We start from the raw sequence: 12370 nt of genomic DNA, 5'->3' as shown, positions 1-12370 counted from the left end.
GTTCGTTATTAAGAGGTAAAAGATGGCAATTTCACTCCCATGATTGTAATCTATTCTTCAACTGAACCATGGGCATGCCGTGTAGGAATCGGTGACAGCCTATGTTGTTGTTTTTACTATTTAGCCACTGCACCCTGGTAGCACAGTGGTTAAATGCCTGTACTTCAGCCACTCACTCAAAACCATAAGGTTGCAAGTTCAATACCAGCTAAACGGCGCAAGCTCGACTCAGGCTTGCATCCTTCTGAGGTCGCTAAAATGAGTACCCAGATTGTTGGGGGCAATTAGCTTACACTTTGTAAACTGCTTAGGGAGTGCTTAAGTGCACTGATAAGCGGTATAGAAATGTACGTGCTATTGCTATTAATCATAATAAGGCTTTTGAAATTAAAACTGTGATTCAGTGCAATTTAAAACTGTTTACCAATGCTACTTGATTTGGTTAAGGGACAGAAAGATTTGAGTTGTGTCCAGGAATGAATGCAAGAGTGAGGTAACATACTTCACTCCTAGTTTGCTGTCAATTTCCAGGATTCTACTTGTCTCTGAATTAGGTTGTATTTTAATATATGGTGCTAGTATTGGAACAGCTTATGCCTACACTGCTTTGACTTACTAAGCTTTCCAAGAACAAACTACTTACCTAGCTCTCAGTGTGTGCATATTCCTTCAAGTCACCTGTTGACTTCTGGTGATCCCATTCATTTCATAGGGTTTTCTTAGGCCAGGAGTACTCAAGGGTGGTTTGCCAATTTCTTCCTCTGAAACATAAACCTATAGCACCTGGTATTTGTTGGCCCTCAGTAGGAACCTGGGATTATTGGAAAGCATCTCTTCACCAGAGAAAGTCAAAGCAGTACAAAGCCAAAGGCATAAGGGTGAAATTATTTCTAGTTCAATGCTGAAGTTAGAATAACTGCTACCTGAAACTCAGTTAGTTGGTGAAATTTAAATATACAGAAACTCTTAGTACTTGACTGTTAAAATACCATTTTGATTTGATCATGCAATCTGTGCTACTGTATTCCAGAATTTACCTTCCAGTTACAGCTAAAAGACCTCTATATCACCACATAAAGACTCATGCAACCACCTTCTTTGTGTCCAAGAGAACTACAGGCTTGTCTTCTTAAACCAGCAAACACCCACAATGTGGATTACAAGTCCTTTAAAACTCAAAGGATTCTTAGAAACAAAGTTTTAGGTATTTGATATAGCCAAGTTCTTTTTCAGATTAACATACAGTGTGTCCCCTCAACTTTCTTTCCATGCATCAAGAGTAAACCTCAAAAATATTTAAACAATGTGTTTGCAAACTAATCTGCAGTATTTCACTGAAAGGCTGCTCTGAAGTCAGTAGCTCCCGAGAATGAAGATTCCTGTTACTGTAACAAAGATATTACGTATGTATTACAGCCACAGATAATTTTATTCATAAAAGCAATATAGGACATGGAGAAAGTCGATTTTAAATAACTCCTCCTGTAAATACAATGCTTTAATTTCCCAAGACTGCTTTGTACAAAACTATGCAGAAGTATCACAAGGAAATCATGTACACCACTCAGTATGGCAACTGTACATCCATTTCATCATGTACAAAGATGAAGAAAAAAAAAACAGAGATGTCTGTGGCATTCCATTTGACAATGGTTTTGGATGTTTTTGGCAGTGGTGTCCACCAGAGAAAAAAAAATTCCCTCTCAAGTACCCCAAGCCTTATGAGCTTTTTAATTATTATTTTGACATTTGCCACATCTGTGGGCAGTCAGCTCTTTTTTGTCACACAACTGCTTTTATTTATTACTTATGGGTCTGCTAAAAATTATTTTGAGATTTATAGAAGTGAAAAGTGGAATAGAAATGTTCCTAATATGGCAAGAGAAAGTGCACATCACTTTGTATTCTAAATGCAATATTCTATAAAAGTGAATTCTGAGAAAAATTCATTCATGAATTACCCCCATTCCCATGTAAACTGCATTATTCCCTTTTCTACAGACTGAATACCATAAACATTATTGTAATATGCGTATGGGTCAAGTCTCCCTTATCCGGAATTCCAAATTCCAAAATATTTCAAAAGCCAAAATTTCTTTCATGGCTTGCTGAGATAGTGATACCTTTACATTCTGATTGTCTAATCTGCACAAACTTTGCTTCATGCACAAAATTTAAAATATTGTATAAATTACCTTCAGGCTACATGTATAAGGTGTATATGAAACAAATGAATGTAATGTTTAGACTTGGGTCTAGCTCCAAGATACCTCATTATGTACATATATGTAAATAAAATAAAATAAACCCAAAATCCCAAACACTTCTGGTTCCAAACCTTTTGAGTAAGAGCCCACTTTACAGAGACCAGAGCTTGCATGCACACCCTTCCCCCATATAAGCCACTTCAAATGGTGAAGAATCTATCAGCTGCTGTTTTAAGCACTCTGGGCAGGGGAAAAAAAATATATGTTCTCTGATGCAATCAGACAGAGGATACGCTACTGAAATCTTCACTTCCAACATCCTACCTGACAGGAAAATGGAACTCCTGATACTTGTGTATTGTATCCCAGCTATCTGTCTCTAGATTCTGTCAAAAAGTCAACCAAGAGAAAATCCCACTTTACCAGAAGTTTAGTGATGGTTTCCTGTAGAGCATGTCCTCTTTACAGATGCTTCAGACATCCATGGAAGTATATAAAATGAAGAAAATTTAATGCACACCTCTAGGTTCCAGCACAACAGACCTCAACCAGCCTGCCTAGTAGGGCATGCCAGGTTGGAGCAAGGCTGCACAGAAGGACACATTTGTAATTGAACTCATTTTCATGCAGCCCATTTAGGCTCTTTCATCTCTGGTGCAAACCTAAATAGGGATAGATCATTTAAAAGGGCTGATTCCTCCACTATTTTTCAGGAAGCCTTTGTTCCCAAGTTGTGGCCAAACAGGCCCATACATAAATATTCAGAAGCTATTACAGAAAGCAAAATAGTTTTTAGCCCTGTTGGATAAAAAAATCTGTGGATAAGGAAGGCTGACTGTAGTACTTCACTGTTCACTACTGACTACTTCCCAAACACTATCATGTGGCTTAATCCCTATCTGTAGTCCCAATTTGAGCATACCCACTTCTCAACTGTTAAATGGAAAATAAAGATTTAAGCACATCATGCTTCCAACTGGTCTACTCAAATCAGGACTAACAGGATGCATGCCAACACTTCTCAGGGTCTCTGATGTGGGTACCAGCTTTGCATGTTAGGGACTTGGCAATAAATTTGTGCCCACTAAATTCAGTTCTTTCCTGGAAACATGCCAGGATCCAGCAGTCACTGCCTCAGTGACCAGCAATAGTTCAGGGATCACCACTTGAGCAGCACTGATGTAGGCTTCTGTTCCATCATGAAGCCAATATTCTGCTTCAATACCGTCTGTACTGTATTGTACTGTACTGTATTCAATACAGTCTATACAACTTGACAAGGCACACTGAAACACCACAGTACAAGTCTTTAATGATGAGTTGCATTTTCCCAGTTGAAGTTGTTCTGAAAAGTAAGAACTCTAAACATTCAGTATTTGGATGATTGTGCACGGATTTAAACTAAATGTACAACAGCATTTTTCTGGGGTACAAGACTGATATATATTATATACATATGTGTGTGTATTTTAATGACATGTCATGAATGGCTTCTGTTGTGGATAAACACTGCATGCATTTCCTGTAACATTATACATGATTAGGGACACCAGAAAGCTATGTTTGATGGAATTCCTGGATAGCACGTTCGTTTCTGGCATAAAATTTTGAGTGCCTCTTTACTCAAATCATGGCTCATATAGATGTAGCATGCCATGGCAATATTACTGCAACTTGGTTAGATGTTTGATAGTAGTGATTTAACAGAATGGGACATGATCAAGGGAATTCCCTTCAAATCAGATGCAATTCAATAGGAGCTTTATGTGACCTGCCATTTATGTACAAGTTGTCACTTAACAGGTGACTGAATATGGACACAGTGAAATCTGACTAATAGCTTCAAAGTGTTGACAACAAGAGATCTAAATTAAACTGCAGAAGCCCAACTAAATGTTATATTTTGTCAGATACAAAAGTACTTAGAACGATTTGTAACCAAAACTTTAATCCAAAGATCTCCAAGAGTTTACAGTGACATGACAACTTATGCACAAGGAGGATGTTTATTAATCTACAATGTACCCTTATGCATCTACCTTTACCCATTCACTTGTTCTTATTTTTGTCTATGCAACAAAGAAGACTATTATGCAGCTCATTAACATTTTTAACTAAACTAGCTCTCGACATAGAAGTACAAAACTTAATCTACATTTTACAGCATAGAAGACAGCTTTGACAAAGCTGGTATAAAATCAGAATTGTAAAATATTTTTTAGAAAAGTCTAGCTACAAGGCTTTCAGTCTCTTTGCTTACTACTGGTTTCAAACTGTCCGCTATTCTGGCAAACTAATTAAGCCTCCAAGTCTCACCTTGCATAGATTGCCTAGCTGTGATTATGGCAAATGCTCATGTCCATGTGTTGTGAAATTCCTTTCAAGTTTAGATCCTGTGAAGATTCCAATCCATAGTCTAAAAGGTTAGAAACATTTGTCACTGCATGGCTTTTGAGGTTTTATTTGGTAGGTCTATGCAAGGTGATTTATTAACATCAATGGAAATCAAAGTTATGCCTAAGGGTACACTGTAAAATGACACGTTTTATTACACTTCATATGACCTGCTCAGAACCATATAAAGATTCACAACTGTTACATTTGTCACCTGTTACAAGAAAAACAGAATTTGACAGCTAAAACATTTTAAAAATGCACCAAGCTCATGTAGTCTCAAAGAAAACAATGTTCTGTACATACTCTTCTCTTCTGATTCAACGGGACTTCCTGTACAAGTCTCTTCCTGATGTCCTACTTCCTGTCATTTGACCTGGAGCGGCTACACAGAATATAAAGATTCTCATTTAAAAATGTACATTGAATTCCTCAACATAGTTTAGTACTATATATACCTTGTCATGCAATTTGTATCCAAGTAATTTTAACTATCTGATGTTTTTAATCTGTTTTTTCTTTTCTATATGGTAATTTTATCTAGTCCTCTTTTAATTGTTATTATCTTAGAATGTACGCCTTGGGCAGGCTTTTATTTACTCCTAATTCTACCGACTCTGTACAGCGCTGTGTATAATTACAGCGCTATAGAAATAAAGTTTAATAATAATAATAATAATAATAACTGATATCTGAAAGTTAATCCTGACCACTATCATCCATATATAACTAAAGGATTTTTAATTACTACATTAATGAAATTTAATTTACAGCAGCAGTACATTCCTACTGCCAGGTTAGAGACTAATGTTCTTACCTACGAGATCTGGAAAATGAACGGGAAGGCTTATGATTTCTTTCCCTTGACAGTGATCGCTCTCTCCTCCTATCTCTGGAAAGGGACCTATAAGACAAATATTCAGAATTATGGCAGAATGCTTATTAGTCCTCATGAACCAGGATTAAAACTTACCATTGTGTGAGCTGTAACAGTTTAAAAATATTTTAATGTACTGAGGACTGATCTATAAATTATACCTAAACATCAACATGTCCCCACAGTTAAAAATATTTCCCCAGAAATGGTGCTAACCAACTAACAATTAGAGCATGCCATTTCTGCTTCACTCATTATGACTTACCAAAATTAGCACAAGACTTTCCCAATTAAACAGTTTTAGCTCATAAAGATTTTGCTTCATACCTGAATGGCCCACAACTTAAATGCATTAGTCACTCTTCAAAGTCCATTTTGTTACAAAAAGTTTATATGGAGTTATTTAGCTTTATCATTAAAAAAAAGGCCAAATGCAAACTCCCTCAGAGTGTAGTGGAGTATCTTTCCCTGGAGGTCTTTAAACAGAGGCTTAATGGCCATCTGTTAGGGATGCTTTGATTGAGAGTTCTTCCATGGCAGTGGGTTGGACTGGATGGCCCTGTGGTCTCTTCCAACTCTACAATTCTATGAATTCATTTATCACAACACTTAATGCAAGAGAAACTCCAGAAATAATTAATGTGAATTCTAATTAGGTTGTGATTCAAAAACTTTGTATAGCAACTCATGCCGATTTCTAGAGAACTCAAATTCAACATCAACAGTTACCTGCTGCGGCTACGGGAGAAGCTTCTCCTCCGTGGAGATCTACAATCAAAAACAGCAAAGTGAGTATTTTCATCAATTTAGCACTACTGGTGTGAGGCAATTCCCAACTTGTCAAGTCACTGTTGGGCCCAGTGAATGTGCCAAGATAAATAGCACCCATCGTCCAGCAAAATGGAGAGATTCGGGCATTAAAGAACTCAGCGTCATCAGTATGTTTCCAACCATGAGTTTGCTTTAACTAATTCGATGTCATAGCAAACCTGTCCAATGCAGCACTTCCATCTCAACTAAATCCACTGCCTAGAACACTATACCAAAGTCCCACAAGTGGTTCCAAAATCTATACAAACCAGTATTTTGGAACCCATGCAAGATTGAATCCTTAACAGGATGTAAGGTACCAGGTGAAAGACTAATGCACACAGTGACAAAGCCATTAAAGCTGAATTATTGGTGAATGTAAATTTTAATTGTCATAGTGTGTTTAGTCTAAAAGAATCTTAGCTTGCCCAATTTATCCCAAAAAATAATTGTTTTAAGTTCTGATACTGTTAGTAAAACAGTTTAAAGGTGAAAGGAATTGGCGGATTTTTTGCAAGAAAAACAAAGTAAGCAATTAAGTGTAGTTGCTATCTTGCATGCAAATATATTGTTTAGTTACTTTTATTAAGTTTCCTTAGCACCCTTAAAAGTTTTATTCAAGCAACATATGTATGTTACCACGAAATTATGCACAGCCAGCCTTTGATTGAGAAAAAATAATTACTTATAAGCCGCTTACTCCTTATTTTAACCAGCAGTAAACTGTATAAGCAGGAAAAACTTACTAGTTTTTGGTTTCAACAAGCTAGAAATGGTGAGGTGAGGCTGCCGGACTGACTGCCAAGAAGAATTTGCTGAAAAGGTTTTGCCAGATGTTGCGTTGTATTTAGTTGGTTGGCGAAGGGGGTGTTGTGGATTTTTCCTGCTTTTTTGTTAGCCGAAGGCTGCTGCTGTAGTTGTTGTGAAGACATTTGGTAAATAAACAGCTGAGCTGATTGGCCGGGAATGTGTGGGCGGTCGAGGTGGCTGCTGCCGATTTGGTTAAGGTTGGAGAGAAGGCTGAGAGAAAACAGCATGCTCGGGAACCAAAGGGCGGTGCAACCTGACGACTGGCCATGCCTGGGTCATGTGAAACGACACCAGCCAAGCTGAATGGGGCGCGCTGGTCACATGACGCTGAAAGGGCTAGTTGACTGGCTAATGCAGACTCAGAGGGTGGTGAGAAGAGACATGATGGTGACTCTGTAACGGGTTCATTTTTATTAATAGATGGACCAAAAAGCATAAAAAAATGAAAAACAAGCCATCAGTACAACCATCTATTAGCTAACAAATACTCCTATTGTGTTCTACAGTGAAAGGGAAAATGTCTCACTCTATCTCGTATGGACTTCACCTGTACCAGCTAAAATTTCTGCCCTTGCAGAAATCTGGATATAAATATTGTAGTGAATATTTAACACCCAACAAACCTTTCTGGGTAATTGAATGTGTACCAAATAAAAAACTGCTTTATTTTGAAGTGTATTTAGTATTGAAGAATTACAATGGAGTGATATTTCAACAGTTTATTACTGTCAAACCTAGCTAAGCAACTGTTGATTGTTTTGGCATCCTTAAAACAGTTGCCTGCCTGGCATCACTTGTGTTAAAGCAGAAAAACTTGAGTGAAAAAAGCCAAGCTGCTGAATGTAATGTTTACCAACAATGGAGAAAAGGAAAGCAAAAACCAAGTTGGAGTACTGGGAAGAAAAAAGAAGCAACTAGAAGATGAATAGACCTCAGAAGGAAAGATGATAATCCATGTTAGAGGGAACTATCAACTGGTTTAGACACCTAAGGATAAAAGTCAGTGTTCAACAGTGTATCCCTCTAACACATACTTTAATGCCTTAGAATTTGGTGATGCGATACTGGCACGCATCTGTATGCCTTTTAAAAGCCTATTATACCAAAATGGTAACACTGCCAAAACCTCTATTCAAGTTTTTTGATCCTATATACCTGCGGCGAGGTGGAGGACTTCTCCTGCGATAGTCATCTCGGGGACGTCTACCCCATGAGGGAGGTGGACCACGGTTTCGACTACGTTTTTCACCGTTGGAGAGTTCCACCCTGACACGACATCCACAGAGTGTTCTGGGAAATAAAAGGTAATTACTGCCATAGCCAATAATCGGTATGAATTAAGCCAAATGTACTGACAACAACAACCCCCCCCAAAAAAACCTGCTTATGAGAGTCTAAATGTGAAGTACTTCACATTACACCAAACCTCTAATGTGTTAGGAGTGCTTATTTATCCGATTTCAATCCCATCTTTTTCTCAAATGGGGCCACAAAAAGGTTTTCAATCTAAGTTTAAAACAAAGCAGCTGAACCCTTTCACACAACCCAATTCATGTTGTGATCACTTGCCATTATAGAATATCAGCCCTATTTCGTTGCTTTTCAAAAACACAGCTGAATTGTTCTTGAGTACAGTCAGCCCTCCATATCCATGGATTTGTTATCCACGGATTCAAGCATCCATGGCATGAAAATATTTTACAAATATATAAATTCCCAAAAGCAAATTTTGATTTTGCCACTTGATATTCGAGATACCTTTTTACTATGCCACTGTATTTAATGGGACTTGATTATGATATTTGGGGGGCGGGTGCTGGAACCTAACTCCAGCAGATAACAAGGGTCCACTGTATTAATGTAAAAAACACAGAACAAGGCTTTACAATCTAGGTGCCCCCTCAACAACCCAACTAAGAAGTAAAAGACTTTTTACCTCCCATCTAGTTCTCTCACTGCATCAGCAGCATCACGTGGGTCTTCAAATTCCACAAAGGCAAAACCAGGGGGATTCCTAGCCACCCACACACTGCGCAGTGGTCCATAGTAGCCAAAAGCTCGTTCCAGTTCGGTTTTGTTGCCATTGTTCCCAAGGTTTCCTACATAAACCTTGCAGTCCAGTGGACACGAGTCGCGATGCATCTCTGCAACACAATCAAAGAGAGAATTAAAAAAGCTGTCAAGCTTCCATTCTTATTAAGCCACAGTGACGTTTATACCACAGCAGGGGAAATATAGCATATGTACCAGTGGCTTACAAGTGCTAGTTCATTTATACACCCTCAAGAGATTAAGAACCGTTTACTGAAACCACCAAAGCGAGTCTGGAGAGCCCAAAGGCAGCAAGTGGATAAAGAACAGGCCTTCTTTTTCTCTGCTTATAATGCTTCAAAAAAGAGCTCTCTACTGTCCAAAACACACTGCAGAGGCAATCCAGTTTGAGACTGCTTTAACTGCCCTGGGTCAATACTGGGGAATTCTGGGAACTGTAGTTTTGTGAGAAACTTAGCCTTCTCTGTCAAAGAGAGCCCTGAAGTTACAATAAACTACAGAATGAGCCAGCACAGTTAAAGTGGTCTCAAAGCTGGATTGTTTCTGCAATGTATTTTAAAGCGCTCTCTCTCTCGCTCTCTCTCTCTATATATATATATATATGAAGGGCCTGTGCTTTCATATTCCTCAAAGAAAAAAAATTATACCCGGAATGATGTTTCACTCACTAGGAAAATGAAAGCTTGTAATTACTGTACAGATGAAGTCCATACAAGATAATAATAATAATTTATACCCCAGTTTTCCCTATGGATTGAGGCGGGTTGCAACACATTTTGGTAAAATACAGAAACATACAAACGGACAGTATACAAATTATAAAAACCCCTAACCCTTTATGATCCCTATCCCTCCCCTATAAAGACGGTGACAATAAACAATGCAGATTATCTAGGCCCTCCAGCTCAACTCTCGTGGTCAACGTCCAACAGACACTGGCTATAGAACTGCGCTGGAGGAGCTACAAAGGCCTAGTGGTCTCTCTAGGTCTTTCAGGGCAACCTTTAGTTAAAGATGACCATAGAGTTGCTTTGGAGGACCTAGACACTCCTAGAGAGAACATGTTAAATCCCTGAATAATGAAAGGCGGAGGGGGATGAGTGTCGTTGGCGCTACAGAAGGGCAGGAGGCCATTTGGGGCGGGCAGGCAGGCAGGGAGCATCCCCTGTGAGCGCAATGGGAGGCCAGTCTAAGAGGCCTTCCCTCCTCCCTGCCCCCTTCAAGAGGGGCGTAAGAGGGTCGCAATGCCCTGCCTGCCATATTGCTGAGCCTTCTCTCCATCCAAGGAAGCATAGGGCCTGATGTGACTCAGACCACACAAAATGGCGGCGGCCCTTTGTCCGCCGCCGCCGCCGCCTCTTCCGCCGCGATTGAGGCCCGCCATCCCGCTCCCTCACCGGCTTCGGGGCCAGGAGCGCCAAGGACTCTCGCCAACTACTGCTGCCTTCTTCCCCTCCCTTCTCCTTCGCTGCTCTTGTCCCTCCGCTCGCTCGGCCTCGGCCTCTTTCCCGCCAACACTGGAATGCTTCCTAACCGCTCTCGCTCTGTCGCACTGGACAAAATGGCGGGCGCTGCTTCCACGCCCTGCCTTTATATAGGTCCTGCCCCCTCCACCGGGCACGTGACGACGACACTGACCAATTAGAAACCGCTCCTCCAGTGATTGACGTTCCTTGGCTTCGTTTTTGGTCTTTTTTTAAAAAAAATCTAGCTGCGCATGCGCAAACAGTGACTCCGTTTTTCTCCCCTCTTTTGTTCCCAGAGCTCATATCCTACGCAAGATGTAGGCCCAGGCGCGGTTACTATGGCAACCCGCGCGGGAAAGCTCTGGCTGCATGTCTCCGCACTACAAAAACGTTCCGTTTTAATACCCCTTTGGTCCAAAACACACACTGCGGAATTAATCCAGTCGGCAACACAGCCAACTACGATTCCCATAATTCCATACTCTTGAGCCACAGCAGATAAAGGTCCAAAACACACACTGCAGAAATAATCCAGTTTGAGAGCGCTTTAACTGCCCTGGCTCAGTGCTAGGGAATCCTGGGAATTGTAGTTTATTGTGGCACTAGAGCTATCTCTGACAGAGAAGGCTAAATGTCTCACAAAACTACAATTTCCAGAATTCCCTAGCATTGAGCCAGGGCAGTTAAAGCGGTCTCAAACTGGGTTATTTCTGCAGTGCGTTTTGGACCTTTAACTGCCATGGCTCAAGGCTATGGAATTCTGGGAATGGTAGATGGTTGTGGTGAACCATGGCAGTTAAAGTGGTGTCAAACCAGATTATTTGTGCAGTGCGGACGCAGTCTTCAGAGGGAGTTTGCCATTGCCATCCTCTGAGGCTGAGACAGTATGTGTGTATAATAGCCCCTTGATAATTTCATTGTTTTGATGGATGTCTCTGTTTAAAGAGAATCAGTGTGGCATAGCGGTTTGAGCCTTGATGTACAACTGTGGAGACCAGGGTACAAATCCCCACTCGGCTATGAAACCCACTGGGTCACCTTAGGCAAGTTGCGGTTAGTTTGTCAGCCTCAGAGAATGACAATGGCAAACTCCCTCTGAACAACATCTTGCCAAGAAAACCTACAATAAGTCATCCTAAGTCAGAAATGACAACAACAACAACATTTGTGTGGGTTTTTTTGGTCTATGTGGCCGTGTTCTAGAATAATTTATTCCTGACATTTGGCCTGCATTTGTGGCTGCCATCTTCTCTGAAGATGCCAGCCACAGATGCAGGCCAAACGTCAGGAATAAACTATTCTAGAATATGACCACATAGACCAAAAACCCCACAAAAAACTATGGATGCCAGCCATGAAAGCCTTTGACTGAACAACAACAACCAAACTCTGTTTTAACAGCTCATTTTACCTCTCAAACAATTGACCTCCTTTTGTTTATAGCAGGACTAGTCTCTGACTCACGATACAAATGTAATATTTGGCTGGCTCATTATGCAGTTGAGTTTCTGTGCAATTTAACCAGGACCCTGGACTATATTGTAAGCAAGCAACCCATAAAAGATCCCCTAAGGGTCCCTCCTGGGAGAAAGACACAAAATGAAATGAAATGAAATGAAATGAAATGAAAGAAAGAAAGAAAGAAAGAAAGAAAGAAAGAAAGAGATGCTTTAAAACTGTAGTCTTTAAACACTAGCCATTGAAGTTTTGGGTTGACTCAGGGTGACCAGATGTCCTCACCACAAAAGAGAAGA

General features: G+C 40.1%; 1 protein-coding gene across 1 annotated transcript; it reads right to left on the bottom strand.

Moving 5' to 3' along the window:
- Positions 1–4138: 4138 nt before the first annotated feature.
- On the bottom strand, positions 4139–10723 carry SRSF3 (serine and arginine rich splicing factor 3). The gene is made up of 6 exons (XM_089514758.1): positions 10548–10723; positions 9035–9242; positions 8254–8388; positions 6208–6246; positions 5419–5505; positions 4139–4986 (listed from the first exon to the last, which is right to left on the bottom strand). Exons 2-6 carry the CDS (start codon positions 9238–9240, stop codon positions 4959–4961), a joined length of 495 nt encoding a protein of 164 aa, XP_089370884.1. The 5' UTR covers positions 9241–9242; positions 10548–10723; the 3' UTR covers positions 4139–4958.
- Between the last annotated feature and the right edge of the window lie 1647 nt (positions 10724–12370).

This window comes from Sceloporus occidentalis, unplaced genomic scaffold (assembly GCF_023333645.1).
Source record: "Sceloporus occidentalis isolate IW3139 unplaced genomic scaffold, rSceOcc1.0.p SCAF_3, whole genome shotgun sequence".
Lineage (NCBI taxonomy): Eukaryota > Metazoa > Chordata > Lepidosauria > Squamata > Phrynosomatidae > Sceloporus > Sceloporus occidentalis.
Note: the sequence above shows the minus strand (reverse complement) of the source record. Positions and strands in the feature narration are given on the sequence as shown.

What these genes read in the sequence shown, in the direction of transcription:
- SRSF3 (XM_089514758.1), bottom strand. Translation starts at nt 9,240, where the DNA reads ATGCATCGCGACTCGTGTCCACTGGACTGCAAGGTTTATGTAGGAAAC. An exon ending in AGTCCTCCACCTCGCCGCAG is followed by an intron (nt 6,247 to 8,253) that starts GTATATAGGATC and finishes TTTTGATTGTAG; the next exon opens with ATCTCCACGGAGGAGAAGCT. An exon ending in TTCTCCCGTAGCCGCAGCAG is followed by an intron (nt 5,506 to 6,207) that starts GTAACTGTTGAT and finishes TTTGTCTTATAG; the next exon opens with GTCCCTTTCCAGAGATAGGA.